A 22,191-nucleotide genomic window follows, 5' to 3' on the forward strand; every position below is an offset into this window, starting at 1 on the left:
TCATGTTTGCTCTGCCAAGTGAATGAGAGAAATTTAAAAACTTTTTCTTTTGGTTTATTTTGGATTCCGGTATGTTTTATATATTTATTTATAGTACATTGGGTACATTCATATTACACTTTAAGGACCTGCTCAAAACATACAGATAAAGCTCTTCAAGCCTTTTAATAGAGCTTGTCCAATAGAAGTAACTGTCTTTTGCTGACACTGTAGGTAGATTGTTGTCATTTACAATCTTTACATTTTAAATTAAAATTTACTCTAGGTAGATTATTATATCATTTACAATGGTTAAAGTAGATTATTATATCATTTACAATGGTTAAACTGTAGGTAGATTGTTATGAATAATTGTACTGAAATATAAAATACTCAGAAAATCACTTTGAAAAGTAATCACAGACTGTCAACAGCTGAAGTGAGTCCTTAGAATCATAAAGGAACCTCAGGAGGTCGTATAGTCCAACCCCATGAATCAAAGCAGGACCATCCCAACTAGATCATCCCAGCCAGGGCATTGTCGAGGCAGGCCTTAAAAACCTCCAAGGATGGAGATTTCACCACCTCTCTAGGTATCCTATTCCAGTGCTTCACCACCCTCCTAGTGAGAGAGTTTTTGCTAATATTCAACCTAAATTTCCCCTGCTGCAACTGGAGACCGTTGCTCCTCGTTCTGTCATCTGACACCACTGAGAACAGTCTAACTCTATTCTCCTTGGAACTGCCCTTCAAGTAGCTGCTATCAAATCTCCCCCTCAGCCTTCTCTTCTGCAGACTAAATAAAAGCCCAGTTTCCTCAGCCTCTCCTCAATAGTCATGTACCCCTACCCCTAATCATTTTTGTTGCCCTCTGCTGGACTCTCTCCAACTTGTCCAAGTCCTTTCTGTAGTCGGGGACCCAGAACAACACAGGACTCCAGATGTGGCCTCACCAGTGCAAAATAGAGGGGAATAATTATTTCCTTTGATCTGCTAGCAATATTTCTACTAATGCAGCCCAGTATGCTGTTAGCTGCCTTGGCAGCAAGGGCACACTGCTGACTAACATCCAGTGTATTGTCCACTGTAACCCCCAAGTCCTTTTCTGCAGAGCTGCTGCTTAGACAATTGGTCCAAAGCCTGTAACAGGCATGGGATTGTTCCATCCTAAGCACAGGCCTTTGCTTTTGTCCTTATTGAGCCTCATGAGATTTCGTTTGATCCAATCCTCCAATTTGTCTAAGTCACTCTGAATCCTAGCACTACCCTCCAGCATATCTATTATTTCCCTCAGCTTGGTGTCATGTACAAACTTGCTAAGGGTCCATTCCACCCCATCTTCCAGAACATTAACACTTGCTGTGGGTGCACTCTGCCATCTTCCAGGTCATAGATGAAAATATTGAACAAAACCAGCCCCAGAACTGACCTGTGGGACACTCCACTTGATACTGGTTGCCAACCAGACATCAAGCCATTGACTACTACCCTCTGAGCCCAATGATCCAGCTAGTTTTCTCTCCACTTTATAGTCTATTCATCCAACCCATACTTCCTTAGCTTGCTTGAGAGAATGTTATGGGAGACTATCAGAAACCTTGCTGAAGTCAAGGTATATCGCATCCACTGGTCTCCCCACATCCAGAGAGCCAGTCATATCATCATAGATGGCAATCAGGTTGGTCAGGCTTAACTTGCCCTTGGTGAATTCATGCTGACTGTTCCTTATCACCTACTTCCCCAAGTGCTTAGAAATGGATTTTTGAGGACCTGCTCCCTGATTTTTCTAGGAACTGAGGTGAGACTAACCAGTCTGTAGCTCTTTGGATCCTCCAACTTCCTTTTCTTAAAGATGGGCACTATATTTGCCTTTTTCAAATTGTTTGACCTCCCCTGATATCTGTAGAGTTTTGAAAGATGATGGCCAGTGGCTCTGCAATCACATTGGCCAGCTCCCTCAGCATCCTCAGGTGCATCCCATCAAGCTCTGTGAACTTGGACACATCCAGCTTTTCTAAATAGTACCTAACTTGTTTTTTCACCACTGAGGACTACTCACCTCCTCCCCAAACTGTGCTGCCAGGTGCAGTAGTCTGGGAGCTGACCTTGCTTATGAAGACAGAGGTAAAAAAGGCATTGAGTAGTTCAGCCTTTTCCTCCTCATCTGTCACTAGGTTGCCTTCCCTGCTCAGTAAGGGACCTACACTTTTCCTGATCTTCCTTTTGTTGCTAACATACTTGTAGAAACCCTTGTTATCCTTCATGTCCCTTACAACTCCAGTTGTGCTTTGGCCTTCCTGATTTCATCCCTACATGCCCAAGCAATATTCGTATTGCTATCCCTAGTCATCTGTTCAACCTTCTTCCATTTCTTTTAAGCTTCTTTTTTGTGTTTAAACTCACTGAAGAGTTATCCGCTAAGCCAAGATGGTCACCTGCCATATTTGTTATTCTTTCTGCACATGGTCTGTTCCTGCACCCTCAGTCAGGTTTGTTTAAAATACAATTAGCTCTCCTTGATGACTTTGCCCCTCAGAGTGGCCTCCTGGGGGTTTTGCCCATCACTTCCCTGAGGGAGTCAAAATATGCTCTTCTGAAGTCCAGGGTCCATACTCTGCTGTTCTCCTTTCTTCCTTTTGTCAGGATCCTGAACTTGATCATCTTCTAGGGGTCACAGTCTAGCTATGTAGGGCCAGATTCTGCTCTTTTTACTCATGTTGCTCTACCACTAATATCAAAGATCACATGGCCTCTGTAGGGTGCTTGGTTCTAGAAAGCAGCAGTGTTCTTTACCACTGAAGAATGGTGGCACTTTAAAATGTATTTACCAAGTACCTGAGTTTTTTTGTTATCTATCCTGTTACATGGCATAAAATACATAAAAAAGACGTGGAATTTTTCAGTCTGCTTACAATGACTGTTCAAGTGGAGACATGAACAGGAATCTAGGTTTCAGTTCTGGATACAGTACACTAAAGTACTGTCTTACATGTGGCTCCTCTCCCCTTTTCTTTATCTGGTCTTATCTGTTGATAAAGGTATTTGTTGCCTTTTGTCTAGGTGAATAGCTGGTATGTTCAAACAATGGACATCAGCATGGGAAATAAAAAAGCATGAAAGAGAGACTAATTTTTAATTCTACTTTCTCCTGCAGCTTTCTTTGTCGTAGTGTGGTGGTTGATAATATGAATCGCATTGCAGTCTTTGACCTTCTAACTGATGCAAGGTTACATCTTATGGCATCATCAGTAAATTTTCTTTTGGTAAGTGGCTTTCTTTTATTCTAAATGTTTTTCTTAGGCAGGAAAGAAAGACCCTTTCCTCAAAGTTTGTGTTTTATACATTGAATATTTAGGGGTGTGATTTAGCTGTTTGGGTTGATGATTTAATAACAAAGGTCAGCAACCTTCTAAAGCTGCCAGCTGGATTGACTCAGTTTTTTTTCAGATGTGGATGAGTGGGCATTAGGACCCAGCTCCCACTTTTCATAGAACAGAATCACAGAAAATTAGGATTGGAAGGGGCCTCAGGAAGTCATCTGGTCCAACCCCCTGCTCAAAGCAGGACCATGTCCAAGCATCCCCAGCTACATCATCCCAGCTAATGCTTTGACTGCCCAGGTCTTAAAAACCTACAAGGATGGAGAGTCCACAGCCTTTCTGGGTATCCTGTTCCAGTACTTTATTACCCTCCTAGTGAGAGAGATTTTCCTAATATTTAGCCTAAACTTCCCTTGCTGCAACTTAAGATCATTGCTCCTTGTTCTGTCATCTGCCGCCACTGAGAGCAGTTTAGCTCCATCCTCTTTGGAACCATACTTTAGGTAGTTGAAGGCTGTAATTAAATCCCCACTCCAGTCTTCTTGTTTCCAGACTAATTAAGCCCAGTATCCTCAGTCTCTCCTCGTAAGTGGGGACCGCTGAAATTCATGTTGGAAGTGTGCTTCATGGTTCCTTTAATCTTGCAATTTCCCCTATGCACCTCCCCCACTGCTGATTGTCAGAGGGGCTGTGCTACTGATCAGCAGGGAGGCAAAAACTGCAGTTTTAAATATGCTGCAGCGTTTGCTTCCTGCTGCTGATTGGCAGAAGGGCCCCAGTGGTCCCATGGCTCACTGCTGACCAGACCATAGGCAAATACTGCAGCATCTTATAAACTGTGGATTTCGCTTCCCAGGCATCAGGGGCAACTGGCAAGCTCCTCTGCCAATCAGCGATGGGGGGACGTATGTGGGAAACTGCAAGAATAAAGGAGCCACCATGTAGTACACTTTCAGCATGAATTCCAGTGGTCCCTACTTATACATCATGTGCCTCAGCCCCCTAAGCATTTTTGTTGCCCTCTGCTGGACTCCACCTTTCCAGTGATGGCACAGGGAAAATGCCCTCAGTCATCTCCCAGCAGTGGGACTTTTCCCAGCAGCGGCATCGGGAGAGAGACTGCTGCAAAAGTATCTTCACCCCTCCCCCCGAACGTCACCAAAACCCCATGTCCTTGGGCCATGTCCAGATGGCATTGTGGGCTGGATCTGGCCTGTAGGCCATAGATTGCTAACCCCTGATTTAGAATACAGTTTGGCAAAGTACTGGCAGTCAAAAATCCTGGGGCTGAAACGATTCAATCTTTGCAGGTTAGTCTAAGGCCATTTGTAGACAAAACAGGAGGCGTGTGTGCGTGACACTTTAAAGTGGGCTAAATGCTTTTGTACCACTCTAATGGTGTTTGCATGCCTTGGCAGTGTATTGCTCATTAATTCTGGCCACTGTAGGAAATTCGGTGGTACAATGTGCCTTAAATTACTGGGGGTGCAGCAAATTAAAACCCCTTTGAGGAGTTTTAGTTTGCTGTCCCTACAGCCGCAGAGCAAAGCACTGGATTCCATGCAGCTCCACAGTTCTGCAGGCACCCCTGCAGGAAGCCAGGCAGCAGCCCAGGAAAGCAGCTCTGCCTAAGAAAAGCAGTGAGTCTGATCTTTTTTTTTCCTGCCCCTGGAGCCTGCCTGAGCTGTGCGGGGGCCCAGTGCTTCCCTCTGTGGTTGCAGTGCCCCCCAGGACTGCTCAAGCCAGGTGCCAGCAGGTGGGTACTGCCTGTGCGGGAGGGCTGCCATTGCCCCGGAGGGAAGCACTGCCTCACCCACCCCCAGCCCAGGAACCACTCCTCCTGCTGGCAGCTTGCCCTCCCCTCCCCATCAGAGAGACAGTTAAGTCAGCGGGGTGTGTGCATGACACAGGGGTTTAATCAGCCCTAAGTTTGAAACAGTGTTTTTTAAAATCCATCACTTGAATTTAGGGCCTCCGATTTGTCTACACTTGCCCTAAACTGCATAGATTGAACTGGTAAGCAAGTGAACACGCATTCACTTTTGATTCTGAAAATGCCTGAAGTGACCAGGCCAGAAACCAAGGAGTACTAGAGTATGCCTCCCTACTTGGGCCAAGACCAGCCCTCCCACACTGTGAAAGAAAGTTCACAGGGAGGTGCAAAGCATCCTGGAGCAGATGGTGAGTTAACTTGAATCTGGAGGGGATCTGGGACAGAAGTTCAGTAAACCAGTTTAACCTAAATCTGTTAAGTCTGATACTACATCCATCCAAGCTTATCTTCAACCTGTTTTGACCATTTTGAAAGTGGTTTATTTGCACTGAACTTCTATATTACAGGTTTGAACCAGTTTCTATCCACTTATTCTGGTTTGTGTGTAATTTCTGTCCCTAGGCTTTGAGAATTGCTAAGATGCATATAACTATCAAACTGAAGCAAAAGCATTTTCCTTTCTTGGCAAAGGCATCACCAGCATGCCTCTGCCTGGTTTCAGTTACCAAATTTCCCTTTTCTGCAAGTACAGTTAAAGGAAACCTCTTCTAGTAGCTTTTATACTTTATCAGGGTATCACTTATTATTCTCCCCTACTTTTTGACCTTTTTTAACATCTTAATGAGATTTTTCCAGTGCTTTCTCAAAATCTCATGGCCTTGCAAGCTTTCACTTTTGAAACAGCCTTTGAAAACTTGTAATTAGAAGTAGAAAGCCTTCACTGCCATCTTTTGGTCATATGTATGTTCTTTTTCCGGGTTGACTTTACTTCCAAGTTGTTTCTTATGTTTCCGATTTTAGGGACAATTTTGACTATACAGCTCATTAAAATCCAGAGTGTAATCACAAGCAGTTCCAAGAAAGTAGTATGAATAACAAAAGAATCTAGCCACAAATTATTGTATGCAGCACAGGATGACACTTTCTTTGTTTACTCTTGTTGTAGGGCATTATTCAGACTTAATTAAGACCGTATGGAATATCTGTTCTCTCTCAGCAGTGATTCCCATGCTATCATGATTGATAGACAAAAGATATGGACTAACATGAACTTCTGTTGTACTGATTTAGAATGCAAACTCCTCTGAGAACAAAAAATACAGACCTTGCCCCATACTTTTGAATATTCTCTTTAAATGCAGGAAATGTGATTTCCAAATACTAAATGTAAGAAGAAAATTCATTAGCAGTTAATCAAGTGGAAGGATGGGCTGCCTTTGCTATGCAGTTAATGCTCTGGAGTTTGTGAGCTGAAGAGCCTGACAAATCAGGTTACAGGGAAGAGAGATACTGGAGAAGCCACTCCCATTTTTTTAATTCAAAGGCTGGTCCAAATAGTAAATGCAAACAGTAGTTATGTGATCAGAGTTCAGAGTTTCTTGTACTCTGTTTTTGTTCCTCCCATAGTGATATGAATGAGGTGTCCAAATCCAGACAGTGACTAATGTCTACAGTTCACTTTTTTACTAGTTCCCCCTAAAGGTGTAGTTCAAAGCAGCTGAGCCTAGCCCTGTTCCACCACTAGCTGTGTTTCCTTCCATCTTTACCAACCAAGGTAGACATCTGCAGCTGACTCTTTGCTTGTGAACAAGGATTTTATTTCTCTGCCTTGTATCTACTTAGAAGGCCTCACATACCCCATTAGTAAATCCTAAAACACTGTCCTAATATTTTCTTTTAAGCTTTATTTTTCACCACATTAAGCAAAGGTGTCATCCTCCTATAAAGTTGTTTTTCATTATTCAAATGCAGTTACCTTACTGCACATCAGGGTATTTTGGTCTTCCTTTTTAGGTAATTCATGTACAAACACATCCTTTACATATTTTTATTAGTTTTTTAATGAAAAACTTAAGTCAGGTTGCTCTAGTTTTGCCTAGAGACAAGCTCTTAATACACAAGAGTGATACTTTAGCCCTATTGAAATAGAGCTTATATGTATATCTAGGCTAAGTACAGACAGCGAGAAGGCCTGAGGTTAAAATGATTCAGTCTTCGCAGGATAGTCTAAGCTGCATAGATTGAACCAATAAGCAAGTGAATAGACATTCACTTTTGATTCTGGAAATGCAGCCACGTGCCTGCAGTGGCTTAGGGAAGAAGCTAGTGGGCACTAGCTGGAGCAGACACCTTGGGCCAAGGTTAGCCTGCCTACCCTGCAGCTACCCTGTGGGGGAGGTGCAAAGTGTCTTGGGAAGCTGAGGGTCTATGAGGTAACTTGAATCTGGAAGAGATCTGGGACAGCAGTTCAATAAACCAATTTAACCTAAATCAGTTAAATCTGATACTACACCCACACAGATTTATCTTAAACCAGTTTCAGACATTTTGAAAGTGTTTTATGTGCACTGACTTTTGTTGTGTTACAAGTTTGAACTGGTTTCTGATCACTTATACTGGTTTATGTGTAATTTTTATCCCTAGCCTAGTGTCCAAAAGGGCATACGACTGCAAGTGAGGGTATTATGTCTTTATGTCCTTTTCTCTCAACCTGTCCTGTGTGCTCATTGGCCGCATAACTGAAGAGTTTTGTCCTGGGTACTTTTTGATTTCATTACTACATGTGTCTTCACAATCCTACTGGGTATATGGGGAAGTAATATCTTCTCAACATTATAGTTAGAGAAGTCAGGCACAGAAATCAAATTCCTGCTAAAAAGCCCTAACCACAGGTCCAAACATTTTTCCCCAGTTTTTGTCATATTGCATATGTGCGAGGAAACAACGTTACGATTTATATGCAGCTGACTAAAAGGGTAAGAGTATTAACTGACTCATACCTGTTTACTATTGTTTGCTTTTCAGCACAAAATCTGTATTATATCAGCTGAAGAATTTTCTCTAGAATACGTGGATCTTGAAGTACGCTGCATAGCTACTTATCAAAGTTCTCTTAATCAAAGGTAATTTGCCTGCCTCTTTCCTCCATTCTTCCTGAAGACCTTGAAAGAGAGACATATGTATAGAGTAATATTTTATTGCCTTTATGACTCAAACTTTGTTCTGTGACACACAGCTGATCCTGAGCCAATATATTTATGGGTAGTGCTTGATAAAGAGATAAAGTCTTTGTGTTAATCTATGCGGTCTTTATTTAGGATTTAGTTAATACCGTCACTGGCAGGTTCCTGGGCTGTCTGCACTGTCTTATGGTATAGCTTTAAGGAAAACATGGCTATGTGTGTATAGATCTGTGTGTATACTGATATAAAATAAAGCTGCAATGCCTAAGTCAGCTTTGTGAATTTAGTTCTCAGATATTTTCTGATATTTTAGCAATGTAATAGGGTATTAAAGTGAGAAAAGCTATAATCAATTTTTTTGGATGGTAGAAAGGAATTGGTGACTAAATCCAATGATTTTCAAATACAGGAATAATATCAAGATACTTGGCATTTAAGACCTTTTAAAACATCTAACATATGACCTTTTTTTGGTTTCCACATAGTGCACAGCATTTATTTCCAATTTTGTTTATCCTGGAGGGATTAGATTATTACACCTGGTACTAATTCTAGCTGCCTAACTACAATTGCTGGCACTCATACATGGTTTAGGATTTTATTTTGCCCTGAAGTAGAATCAGCTTGGACACATACCTGTGGGAAATGAAATGTTGGAAGCACTTCCCACTTTTTAGCTCAGTAGAGCACTGCTTGGGTACTTGGCCAGGAGGAAGGGGAGGAGGAGGGGAAGACCTGTCTAGGCCCATGTCACCCAGATGAGGTTTGACTATACACTTCCTGCTTTCCAGCAAAGTGTTCCAACTACAAGGCCATGGGCCCAGCATTTCCAAGACTCCTTCTCCAGCCTTCCTCTTGAAGATGAGCCATTGGGCAGGCAAGAAGAAGATATGTAGGGTTAGGAGGGTGTGTGGCTTGATAAGATGGCTGCTGCCCTGGAAGGGAGGGGTTTCTGGCTTCTACTGGAGGCCCCTGCGCATCTTATGGTAGAGGCTTTCCCAGTGCTGTTTGCCCAATGAAAAGTGTAGCTGGCCAGCTTAAAATATGTCATAAAATAAGGCAGGTGAAATTATGTGTCTGTACCTTTTATTTGTGGTTTTGTGAATATACATTGCTTTTTATAATTTTCATCCTTACTGCTGTTCCAACATAAATCATTTACTTGAATGGTTTTGTTCTTTTAAAAAGACATTATTAGCTGGCTTTATTTTTAATTTTATGATTGGGTTTATTGTTTACAAAATGGAGAGATTGGCACAGTTTATTCATATTGTAAGCAGATGTTTTGCAAGATTTCCCGCACAGGCCTGGCAAAGGCACCTCAGCTCTGGGCCTGAAACCCACCAGCCATTCTAGTTCTGGGCTGTTCTTGAGCAGTGATTGATGATTGTCACAAGAAGTGAATAAATACTCTGTTGAAATCCAGTTAATTTTCACTTACAGCCATAAATACAATTTTTGGGTCAAAAGTAAATGTACTTAGAAAATGGATATTTAACATATTGTTTCCACTGTGGAGATATGTTGTTCATATTCTTTATCTTTGTTTCAACAAACAGTTAGGCAGAATTCGTACTTGGCTTTTAAATCTATGATTAGCAGGTCTGTGAACAGCTAGTATTTGCTTCAGATTTGGATTCAGCCGATTCGGGGAACAGTGATTTGACTCGGTGATTTGAATCACTGTCCCAAATTGATTCAGCTGAATCTGATTTGGAGATTCAGCTGCTGCTATATCAGCCGCATCTCTGAATCGCACAGGCCCCATCCTGCTCCCGCTCTCCCAGCCCCAGCTGGCCCCAGCTCCCGGCTCTGTGAAAAGAAAAGCCCCTATTTACCGGCTGCTGCCAGGCGGGGGCGGGGATTCCTGCTGCCCCTCACTACCCCACACCACGTGGGGGGGCTCTGTCATGCAGTGGGGGGCAGTGGGGATGCCCCCCTCCACCTGGCAGCAGCCAGTGAATAGGGGTTTGTTTTTTTTTAAACAACCAGGAACTGGGGCTGGGGCTGGGCAGGACAGCTATGGGGGGGAGGGGAGGAGACAGTGGGCAGGGTTCAAGGGGGAGCTTGGGGGTGCCAGGGGGCCTGGCAGAGGTCCCCCCATGGTCCCTTCCCCCCTCCTCCAGCCTCCCCTCCCCTCCCTCCTACTTACCAGCATGGAGTCCAGGTCCAGCTCCCTGCTGCAGCCAGCAGGGACTGCCCAAATCACCAAAGCTCTCCGAATCTTTTCTGAATCGATTCAGACCTTTTAACTGGTCCCCTGATTCAATTCAGATTTGGAGATTCAGCCACCGAATTGCGCCGAATCTCCTTTGAATCAAATCAGTACCTGAAGCTTTGCACAGCCCTAATGATTAGTCCCATTGTTTTTTATGGGGAAATATTTCTAAATTTACAATCATGCACATATGCAAAAATTTGTAGGATCAGGACTTTCAATATTAATTTAGATTCTTTTCTTTGTGACTTGCTTAGATGGCTAAAATTTACTTTATATTGTTAAGACACCACTGGTTATATTTGCATCTTGTTTCACAAATCCTTAACAGTTAACCTATGTATCATATGATAGTTTTGAGTAAATACAACTATTATATTTACATTGATTTAATTCACTGAAAATAATCTTGTTTTTGCTTAATCAATATCAATCATGTAGAATCCCAAAGAGTGACATTAGTTATATTTCATTATTAAGTGTTCACATTCTAATGTATTAACTTCTACCACCATGCCTGATTTCTATTTATTTTACTTGAGAAATTTTCCCCACCCCACAAATAATTAATATAATTCTATTTTTAGTGCTTCATGCATTCCCTCAGTGTATGAAACTCCGCCAATGGCCTTGCTTTTGGACGCACTCAGGGATGGGAAAATTTCAGAAGTGCAGAGAAATGTACTATACGATCCATTGAGTGCTCCTTTACCTTCTGCTAACACAGTTAAAGGAGTAACCTTGACATCGGTACAGGTAGTTCATATTTTGAATGTTATTGTTTCTAGGGAACACAGTCTATTGTGAGTAGTTAAGAAGACTGAGCACAACATGAAAACTAAACTTAAATGATATTTTACAGCCAAAATATGGAGATATGTTATGCCCAGTGGAAAAAGTGCAGAGTAGAAACAAAAGAATTGGAACCAAGCTTAATTCTAAACATAGTATAATAATTTCACAGATTGTGAAAATGGAATATAATCACTCTGAGGATGTTAACATAGGGACTGATCCTGGAGGAGGCCCTTCTACTCCTTAGAGGTTCTGTGCTTTGTCAGCTTTCATTGCAACTGGCCTAGAACATAATGACAATGCATTCACAAAACAAATGCATAAACGTAGCTGATTTTCTTTCTCCAGAACCAGATTACCTTGAGTGGCAGAGTGCCACATGTGGGCAGATATGTATTTGTTATACATTTTTATCAGCCAGACCATCCAACATTTCCTGTGGAGGTACTTGTGGATGGGGGACGTCCCTGGTCAGGTTAGTAGCCCCTTGTATTAATTTAACTTTTTCCCCTTTTCAGCAGTTTAGCACACTAGACCTTAACATTTCTTTTAGGTTTTGTCAATGCTTTGTTCTGCCCTCATGCATTTGGCTGTCGAGACCAGGTGATTGCAGAAAACCAAATAGAACTTGACATTCCTGGACCTGACGTCTCTGTTACTTTGAAGATTCCCAATGGCAAAACATTGGTTTTGGTATGTTTGTTAAATGTATGGGTGTGGTAGTATTCTTTTTACATTTGCTATTTGTTTAGAGAGAGAGAGAACCAAAAATAAGAACCTGTGATATTGGGGAATACATATTTTCCCATATTTTGGTCCAAATATGACCCAAATCCACTTTCTGTCAGTAGACAGGTAAAGAGCACTTATGCAGTTAACTTCAGCAACGCATAGGCATTCAGGGCCACACTCAGATTTTAGATCCTACTTCCCCGTGCAACTTGCCTTGTCCCTCAGGACATAATCAGCAGGAATCCACTCTGCTCCAAAGGACAAGGAGTTAAGCTGGTTTTACTCGGAAAGGAACCACTCCATCTGTTTGTGCCCTATTGCAGTCCTGTTCCATCTAGGAAGACATGTAAGAGTGTAGTTAGACATTACAATTACTCTAAGGAATATTAGGCTGTGTTAAAGTTAGCACATGCTTTGAGCAGTCACACATTAAGATTTAATATCCTCTCTAGTATGCACTGCTCCATCCTGTTCCTGGAGGACTGGTGAGGTGTGGTTAGGAGTTAACTCCATCTTTGTCTTGCTCACCTGCTCTCCAGGGTACTGTATATTCCAGGAATGGCCCCACAGCCTGGATCAGGCCTGCCAGCCCCTGCCTGCCAAGATTGGGTCCTTGCTGGTCCAGATTGGGTCTCTGCCAGCTCTAATCAGAACCACCAGCCCCTATGTGCCTGGATTGTGTCCCTACCAGCCTAGATCAGGCCCGTTGACCCCCTTCCTCCATCCCAGGGCCAGAATCTAGTCTCTGAACACCTGCTTCCTGCCACCCCCAACTCCCCCCAGCTTCCTTGCAACTCTCCACTTTCCTGTGGCTGCTGGTATTGTCCCGGGGAAGCAGACAGAAAAAGGGAAACCATTCTGCCACTGCCATCACCACCACTGTCTCAAGCCTGGAGAGCAGTAGTGGTGGCAGCAAGCAGATGGTTTCCCCTTCTCTGTCTACTCCCCCAGGACAACACTAGCGGGGCAGGGAGTGAACCCTGAGGGACTGGGGGTGGTGGTGGGGGTGACCTCCAAGGGACTGGAGGGGTGGGGAATGAGGAAGCCCCAGGGTGGAGGGGAAGGGAGGAAGAATCCTTACTTCTAGGGCTCCCCCAGCTGCCATTTCTGCTGTCATTCTGTGGCAGGATAGTGTCCATGTAAGGAAGGCTGGGAGCAGGGCCTCCTGGGATAGTGGAGGTCTGTTTCCAACTTGTCCTGGCCCCATGGAGCAATCTAACAGGTCTGCAGCAAGAACTGCCCAAAATTAGAGATAATCCTCTCTGGAAGAGAACTGTCTGTGACAGGCTCAGGTATTCTGTGTTTTCCAGACCTAATGCATGAACATTCCTAATTCAAGAGCCCTTAACAAGTGTGAAAGATAATATGTAACAACACCCTAACTCTCTGTAAATGTTAGTCCTCTAAGTGCTATTTACCCATTTAAAGGGTAGCTAGATTTGTCTCTTAGTGTTTTATAGGAAATCCAAGTAGAGAATGGAAGTACACTTTAATATATAAATATATTAGTTTATTGCTTCTGTTTTTATATGAAATATTAAATCGAATTTTCTTGCTGTTTTAAGGAACATGTTTTAGTCATTCCGGCAGATAGCTACAGCCCTAACATTCTTCAGATAAGAACTGTGGACAAGTCATTTGATTTTATCAACCAATGTGGAGGAAACAGTTTTTATATTGAGTAAGCGTCACTTTCTGAAACGATGAACATTTTACAGAGTGACAAGTTGTTGTTATTGCTATTTCATAATGCAGCTCTTAAAAATTGTGTCATTGTGCTATGTGGGTATGTATTACATAACTGATTCTGGACCATTAAATCTCTATGCGGAATTAAAATATTGCCCTATAGCTCTCCGTGACTTCACACTGTAAATCAAGTCTAAAGGAAGAATGTTATTGTTTAGTGTACAGAAACAGAAAATTGCTGCTGTCTATCTTTCATATTTCTAAAATGTCAGTCACCAGGTACTTTCTTTGTATACATGTACTTCTTTGGAAGAAAAGTATTGGATAAACTGGGTTTTTGGACCAGTTCAAGTATTTTCATGCATGTATATTTATATATTGCTGTTGTTCCAGAGACATATTTTAGAGAGAGGACTTTTAATTAAGCCACTACAGAAAGTAGTGAGGTATTATTCTTTGTGTGATTATCTATGTGAAACTCCTCACTATGGATATGCATGTGTTTCAGGCACTGGTTAAAATAAGTTTTTCCACTGCAATGTCAAATGCATTGTAGACTCACCCCTCCTTGTGCCTTCTGCTGTGGGATTAAAGGGTAGTTTAAACTTCCTACTTAGCAATTCTTTTCAACAGCCTTGGTTAGATCTGGAAAACTCTTCAGCCATTTTTTGTAGCTTACATACCTGCTAGAGGTCTTCCTTTCAAAGTACTGCTTCATTAGGGATGTACTTATTTATTACTCCTTCTCTTTAAGCAAAAGGAAAGAGAGAATATTGTTTTGTTAGCCTACTTTTGCTTTGGTACAGTTTGTCTCCTTTCAGATCCTCCTGTCACACATGCTTTAATTTTGACTCTCTTACTGGTATTGGTATTTTGATTCTCAGTCTTTTCCTCCTGTAAGCCTTCCTGCCCAAACCTTTGATCCTACAAGCATGCTGCGAGAGGAGACAGAGCTCAGTCCAGAGAATCAGCTTAGTCCCTGAGTGGCTGAGACAGTTTTGGTACTAAGTCATTTGGCTGATGTCAGTGAAGAACTGCAAGGTTCTGTCACTGGTCTCAGATCTCATTTCCCAGGTCAGAGGGAGAATGCTTCACATAGCAGGAAGGATTCCACATGATGTGCTTACCTAGCTAAGTGGACCACATTTTTCAGCTGGTCTCAGGCAGAAAACCTTAGCCTTGGCTAGTCTTCTACCGCAGTTACATTAGAACTCTTCCTAGAGCTAAAGCCTGCAGACTTTTCCATAAGTCTGTCAGAGTTCACCTCGAGACTATCTTGGTCCACCTGGTTCATAGGCAGCGCATATTTTTTTCATGTAAACATCTTGAGATTAATCAAGGACCTGACCAGGTTTCTCCCTATTTCACAGTGGGTGCGTCTACGTGAGAGGCTACTGCACAGTGGTTGCTGCTTATTTATTTGGTACTTCTACATATAATACAAGTACTAAATAAATGCACAGTAACCAAAGTTACAGCACAGTAGTGCTGGCAAATGCCATTTAAGTAACACTACTGCACAGTAGCATTTTGGCATGTTTTTTGCCATGCAGTGCTACTGCGCAGTAGTGTCAGGCTACTGCGCAGACAGTGTCTCATGTAGATGTGCCCAGTGAGATCTAAACTTTATCATTAAGGGCATTTTTACACATGTAAGTGCTGGCTCTGCGATGCTTGCAGTTGTATAAGCAGCAAAATGCACATCAGCACTGACAAAATGGCAGCGGCACACATTTGAACTAAAACACCTTGGAGATGCTTTAGTTCAAAAGCACATTACTGCCATTTTATGCACGCTAACGTGCATTTCACCACTTATACAACTGCACACGGCACAGCGCAGTTCTCCTTATCTCACATGCAGAGCAGGCTTGATTTAATAGAGTCTGCTCTGAAGTGGCAGATCTCTCTGGCGCATCGCGGGGAAAAAAAAGTATGAATTTACTCTGCAAGAAAGATAGGTGAAATCCAAACCCTCTTGGCAATTCTTCTGGTACTATCCTTTACCATGACAAGGCATCAGTTGTCAAAGAAGTTGGTTACTAAATTCCACCCCAGCAAACTAGCCAATTTGGTGCTGAACTTTACAAGACATTGTGCGATTGTGGAAGCCTCCTAAGTAGATGCTATGTTTGGTAAGTTGGTCCTTCAATTACTGTTTACCCAGCTCTTCAGACATTTGTAAATTGCTATGATGTCTTCTCTTAATTGCATAAAAGAGGGCTGGGGCTACAGTATATCCTACACACATTGTTAAGGCAAAAAGTCTTGCCAGTGCTTGAAGTATGTGCGCACCCACAGTGATGATGCATAAATAGACAACACATCTCCAGATCCCGGCAAATAACTTCTCTTTATATAATTTATACTTTTATTTCAATAGCCCAGTAACTTCACCATCATTTTGTAAGGATTCTATGAGATCGCTGGTAGCTTTCTACAACAATGGAGCATTGCCTTGTAATTGCCACAGAGCGGGTTCCATTAGTCCAACTTGCAACCCTTGGGGAGGACAGTGTGATTGCAAACCTAATATTATTGGTCGTCAGTGTAGTAGATGCCAAACTGGCTACTATGGATTTCCATTCTGCAAATGTAAGTATATTCTATGAGTATATTGTGATCTTATATATTACATCCTGCAGCTTCATTTTGCACATTAGAGTTTGATTGTACATGGTGCTGATTGATCTAACTCTGATTGAGCAGAGCAGCTGCTTCGCATCAACAAAGGAAAAACCCTATTCACTTTAAACTCATGTCCTTAATATGAAGTAGGCTTTTAAGTGCTTTTCTGGATTGGGGCCAGCGTGTTCATAAACTTGCTATTACAGTCCGTAAAGTCACTCCTCCAGAGATGAATGGTTTATTCTATATTCAATATTAAATAAACTTTCTGAAGTTTATTACCAGCTGTTGTGTCCCAGCTTTCCCCAGCTTTTTCATAAATAAGCATATGTGGCATTAAACTAATAGCATGGACAGATTAATTAGTTACTTTACACAGCCTTGACAGTCTGCCTCTCCTGGATATTATATTATACATTAATTGTATTGAAAACATGGTATCAAGTCCACCAAAACTATTGTTTGGTCAGTGTTTAGCAGACAGTGCCAGAAAATGTAAAACAATACTGGATGTGTTGAACTCGAGGAATCGTTTTAAGGAAAAGTGCAGAGGTTCCAGGTTACTGCTTGAAATTGCAGTTACTGTTACTAGTTTTCACAAGCCTGAAATTCCTCTGACGTAAACCATTGCAGCTGTTGGAGCCAGCTAAGTGACAAAAACATAATGCTGGTAAAATATAGAGAAGAATGAGGCCCCACACACTTGTCTTGTTTTATATATACATTGAGTAAGAGTCATTTGTTTAAATCAAATACAATTAATTTGTAAAACATTTTCTCTTGCCCTAGTATGCAACTGCGGTCGACGTCTTTGTGATGACATAACTGGTAAATGTATTTGCCCCCCTCAAACGGTGAAGCCCAAATGTGAAGTATGTGAGAAACAGTTCTTCAGCTACCATCCTGTTGTTGGCTGTGAAAGCTGCAACTGTTCAAGCAAAGGAGTTGTGAATGTGGCAAACCCAGTATGTGATAAAAACAATGGGCAGTGCAAGTAAGTTTGCACTGTTGGGCAAAACTTGTTTATTACTGATGCATTGGAAAATTATTACAAGTGCTTTGGTTCACTTCTCTTTTTGCAGAAGATGGAAACATATTCTTATGTGGCTATATACAGTTTTATCCCATGCTAACCAATGGTTAGAACATGGGTTTCTCAAGGAATCTGTAAATTTTTAGTTGAAACTTGGTTTGCTCTGGTAGCTGGTTGGTGGGAGTGGGACTCCTGGGCTTTATTTCCCTTGATTACTGACTTGCTGTGTGATTTTTGAGTAAATCATTGAACCCCTGTGTATCTCAAAGGACATGTCTGTACTGCTTCCTCACAAGCCATGTTAGCTCACATACACCATACCTGGAAATGAGGTAGTGAACTCAACCTGAGGGCACAACCCATCACTGCTGTCCAGATCTTTGTCTTTTGTGTGCTTGAAAGTGGTGACAGCAAGGGACACCCTGAGGGCAGTTTTGCTGCCTCATTTCTGTGTTAGATGTGTGAAGTAGGGCTGGAGGGGAGTGCTTCTCAGTTCTGGTCTCAAGAGCACATATAAACCTAATCAACATTACATAGCAAGTTAGTGGCAGATCCAGGACTGTAAACCAGAATTTCTGACTACAGGACATCTACTTTTATCTGGATACATTCCCTTCATATTCTTAAATTGTTAATTTTTTACCCCACATGGTGCTATGAAGCCCAAGTAATGTTTTTAATGCTGATGAAAGGTGTTATATAAGCAGTTTATATTGCTCTGTGGCAGGTGAAGGGGCTAAGCACCTTTGAAATTAGGCCATATATGCTTAATATCCGTTCGCTGACATGAGAGTACACTCCTTAGATCTATCCTCTTATTTAGGTTGTACGAAAGACAACTGTAGAGAATTCTCTTAAATGCTAATGGTTGTCGGTCCTACCATTGTCACAGTTCTTTTCATTTCCCCGGGAAGATAAGAGCTCCTAAAGGCAAGCATGACTCCTTTAATAGGCAGTAGGGTATTTTTCCTAACTCTGATATAAGTGCTGGTGGAATACAGGTGTTCAAAGGCAGCTGAATTTGATTTGTCAATTCTGTATGTTGCTCCCAAGAATGGGTCTGAGCTTTTCCAACCCATAATGGAGTTTCTTAACAGAGCCTTAAGTTTTATAAAGTAACAACATATATCACTAGGGACCTACTTAACTCAAGGCAAGAGAGAACCATTTTTGTGGCTTTGTCACAGCACAAAGAGCAGGGATTTCCCAGTAGCCCCACCCCTTGGCACTGATCGGCAAGTGAGGCCAGAGCAGGGAGGTGGGGCAGCTGCCAGCTTGTCTACTGCCCTTTTTATGCCGACTTGCCAGTCAAAGCCTTCCTGTCCCAGGTGGGCCTGCTCAGGAGGGGAAGACTTAATAAAAAATTATTTTTAAGGGGTTTTTTTTATTTAGTTTTTGGTGGGGTTTTATTGTGGATTTCATGGGTGACCCTGGATTTTGCAGGCAACCCCAGATGTTGCAGTTTCTGTGAAATCTGTGAAACCGTGATCTGGGTTAGTCCCTATATACCATTTCTGAATCTTCTGAATCACTTCATTTTCTGAATCCAAAATTCTGTACCTGGAGTTATAGCCCTTTTTATACCAACATGATTGACCTCAGGACAAAATGGGAAGCTGTATCCTCTATGTCCTTATGAAACTGTATATCTAACAGGTTTTATTAGGGAAACTCCTTTTATTTGAAATAAATTCAGGGTAACTCTTCATTTTGCCAAAGAAGTAACACATTTTTCTGGGTTATCTGGCTGTGATTGTGATTTTTTTTTTTTTTTACTTGGGGCCCAAGTAGTGAAAAGCTAATGAAAATAAATTTTGTAGACAAATTCATTTTGAGGCAAAACCTAATGATTTGTCAGATCTCTCTGCAGAACACTAATCACTGAAGAGCCTGGTTAGCCATTTCCTTCTCATTGAAATGTTAGTTCTGTGGATTGTAGCAAAGTCCAAAGTTCTAATTCTTTATGTAAATTTACTTACTGTTATTGGATATGTGGGCAACATGCCTAGAGATTGTGACAAATGTTGGTTGTTGAGAGCCAGAGGAATTTAATTGCTGCTTGCCAAGGGGTTTTAAAAATGGTTTCAGCCCAGATAGACTCTTAAGATAAAGATATTGGGGGTTTACTTTACAAAGAACATTTGGTCTCTGAAATAATGTATTAGGGTTGTAGAGGAAGACTGTGGTAGGTGGTGGTTAGCATGGAGTTTAGTGACGGGGGGGAAGGTAAGTCACAGGATCCACATTTCTGTAGGTTCAGGTGCTTCACCACACTGTGCAGGTCCACTCCAGAGACTGAATTAGTAGCCACAAGGTAGAAGGAAGTTCTTTATAGTCTCATGTTCTGGTTATGTTTCAAAGTCTGCTGGCAGGCACTTCTGATGACTCAAATTAGAGAAGAGTACTTGCCTGCAGCTGCTGTTCCTGAAGGGTGATGCATTTATTTAATGATCAGAGGCTCACTTCAAATCCAGCTGCTTTATGCTTTACTTTTTTCCCCACCTCTGTGACACCTTCTCCCTACACATTAAAACATAAATGTTCCTGTGTTTTGTTTTGTCAATAAAGATGCAGGGCAGGAATAACAGGGCGACAGTGTGACCGATGTGCTCCTGGTTCTTATGATTTTCCAAATTGTGTTCCCTGTAACTGTAATAGAGATGGAACAGAGCCAAATGTTTGTGATCCACAGATGGGAGTTTGTCTTTGCAAGGTCAGTTAAATCAAGTTACTTGAAGCTTTGTAAAGTTTCCACATCAGTACCTGCTTCATATTTTTAGTAACAGAAATTTGCCATTTACAGAACATACATAAGAATCAAATATAATTATGGCAAAAAGCCTCATAACATTTGCACAGAATTTAAAGAATTTTTAAAAATGCACTTAATTTTAATTAGTTTCACAGAGCAGCAAACACTTGGGCAATGGATTAAGATATGACATTATTTCAGTACATACCTGCTCTGAAACCATATGTACTTGAAATAAATCTGCTTTTTGCAGATGTTTCTTTTTTTTTTTATTTCAGTCAGGCTTCAGGCGTTTTTTGCCACGTGGTGTAGGTTGACATTTCATCACATGGATCCGTAGAGTTTTCTGTTGCTGTGATTTGCATAAATTAAGCCCTATAAATGTGAACTTTCACAAGTATCCTTTTCAAGTATAGGTTTGGAAAAGTCAAGATGAGGATTCTGGCAGGGAAATCACTTAGTTTTATTGAGAGCTGGACCTGACTAATACTCATTACTCAATAATGTGCCATATAGTAATTCCACTACATCTTTTTGCAGATTAAGTTGAAAAAGATGTCTCACAATTTAACATAGTTTGTCATTGTTACACTTCAGTCTAATATGTTTTATATGTACTCCAGCAGCACTGGTAGTGTTCATTTGGGTCATACGTTAGAAAGCAGACCTGTTGTGTATATATAAAAGGTGAAGTTAGGAATAAGTTACTAGAGCAGAAGTTACCTTTCCAAAGGAGGCCATTTCATCTGCATTTGGAATACTAGGTATGCAAGAAGGCCATAAATAACAATTTTAAATCTATATTATCATGTATTTTATAATTATTTAAATAAATGTTGTTGCAGAAACTTTGTTTTATGTGCAGGCTATTTTGGGAGACTCACCAGAAACATTTGAAAACTTTTGCAAACTTCTTTTCATTTTTCTTTAATAGGAGAATGTTGAAGGTGTAAAATGTAGTATTTGCCGTCAAGGTTCATTTTATCTGGATCCTTTCAATCCCAAGGGCTGTACCTCTTGCTTTTGTTTTGGAGCAACCAACAACTGTCGCAGTACAAGTAATCGTAGAACTAAGGTATATTTAATGTGGTTTTTGGTTATCATCATGAACATGTACATATTTTATTAAGAATTTTTTTCCAAAAGTGACAAACTGCATGCTGAAAATATGGAAATGTTCTATGGAAGCCAATGAGAAGTGTTGTTTACCCCAGGAGATCCTACCTCTGCTGGAAACGGTGAAAATTCTGGACATTCTTTAATGAGACTCACTCCAGAGTCATATTAAGGATCACTCCCAGTCAGTGCAGCTATCACTAGATACTTGGTCTTTCAGACTGGAGAAGTCAAATATAGCTCAATGTGATCATCACTTCTTTGCACACTGCTGATTACAGAAGTTGAAGTGCATTAACCATGCTGGTCTGACACACCATCTGGATTAAGATGAACCTTTGCTGGTTTAAGTTAAACCAGACTCCCCCAACATCCCAGTATGCTCTCTGGGCTGGGCTCTTTGCTCCAGACAGCAAAGCTGGCCCTGTCCCCCTGCTCCCTGGCCAGAGCTCTGGCAGAGACTGCAGGTACAGCAGGTCTGCTTGGCTTCCCTCTGCCAAGGTCTGCAGTACCAAGGTCTGCTTGGCTTCCCTCTGCCCCACTCCCCCTTTCTGCTCAAGCGGGGACCTCCCTCCCATTTTTCACAGCATGGACCCTACCAGAGAAGTGGTGCTGGCTCCTACCCTGGGGGTCTTTAAGAGGAGGTTAGATGTACACCTTGCTGGGGTCATTTGACCCCAGTACTCTTTTCTGCCATGGCAGGGAGTCGCTACTCAGGTCCCTTCCGACCCTAGAAACTATGAAACTATGACCCCAGCCCTACGGCCCCTAGGCATGTGGTATGCTAGCTAATGCTGAGAGGTCTGTGTCTCCAATTTCACTGGGACAGCCAGACAGAACAGTGTTCGCTTAAGGGTTTGTGGAGCTAATCAACAGGTCAGCTTGTAATTCCTTCCTTGGAAACAGCTGTTTAAGAAGTGCTGGAACTAATGGAGAGAGGCTATTGTTTTGCTGATGAGGTGATAAACACTGT

General features: G+C 41.7%; 1 protein-coding gene across 1 annotated transcript in view; it reads left to right on the forward strand.

The window, feature by feature from the left end:
* LAMA3 (laminin subunit alpha 3) overlaps window positions 1-22,191 on the forward strand; it is a 209,840-nt gene that overhangs the window by 106,378 nt on the left and 81,271 nt on the right. The window contains exons 28-37 of the mRNA XM_090039823.1: window positions 3,134-3,242; window positions 8,098-8,195; window positions 11,061-11,229; window positions 11,617-11,743; window positions 11,822-11,961; window positions 13,566-13,681; window positions 16,073-16,284; window positions 17,107-17,311; window positions 19,919-20,063; window positions 21,037-21,177. Of these exons, the coding sequence (XP_089895949.1) occupies window positions 3,134-3,242; window positions 8,098-8,195; window positions 11,061-11,229; window positions 11,617-11,743; window positions 11,822-11,961; window positions 13,566-13,681; window positions 16,073-16,284; window positions 17,107-17,311; window positions 19,919-20,063; window positions 21,037-21,177 (1,462 nt within the window). The remainder of the gene's footprint in view (window positions 1-3,133; window positions 3,243-8,097; window positions 8,196-11,060; window positions 11,230-11,616; window positions 11,744-11,821; window positions 11,962-13,565; window positions 13,682-16,072; window positions 16,285-17,106; window positions 17,312-19,918; window positions 20,064-21,036; window positions 21,178-22,191) is intronic.

This window comes from Crocodylus siamensis, chromosome 3 (assembly GCF_052110815.1).
Source record: "Crocodylus siamensis isolate JL-2025a chromosome 3, ASM5211081v1, whole genome shotgun sequence".
NCBI classification, from domain to species: domain Eukaryota; kingdom Metazoa; phylum Chordata; order Crocodylia; family Crocodylidae; genus Crocodylus; species Crocodylus siamensis.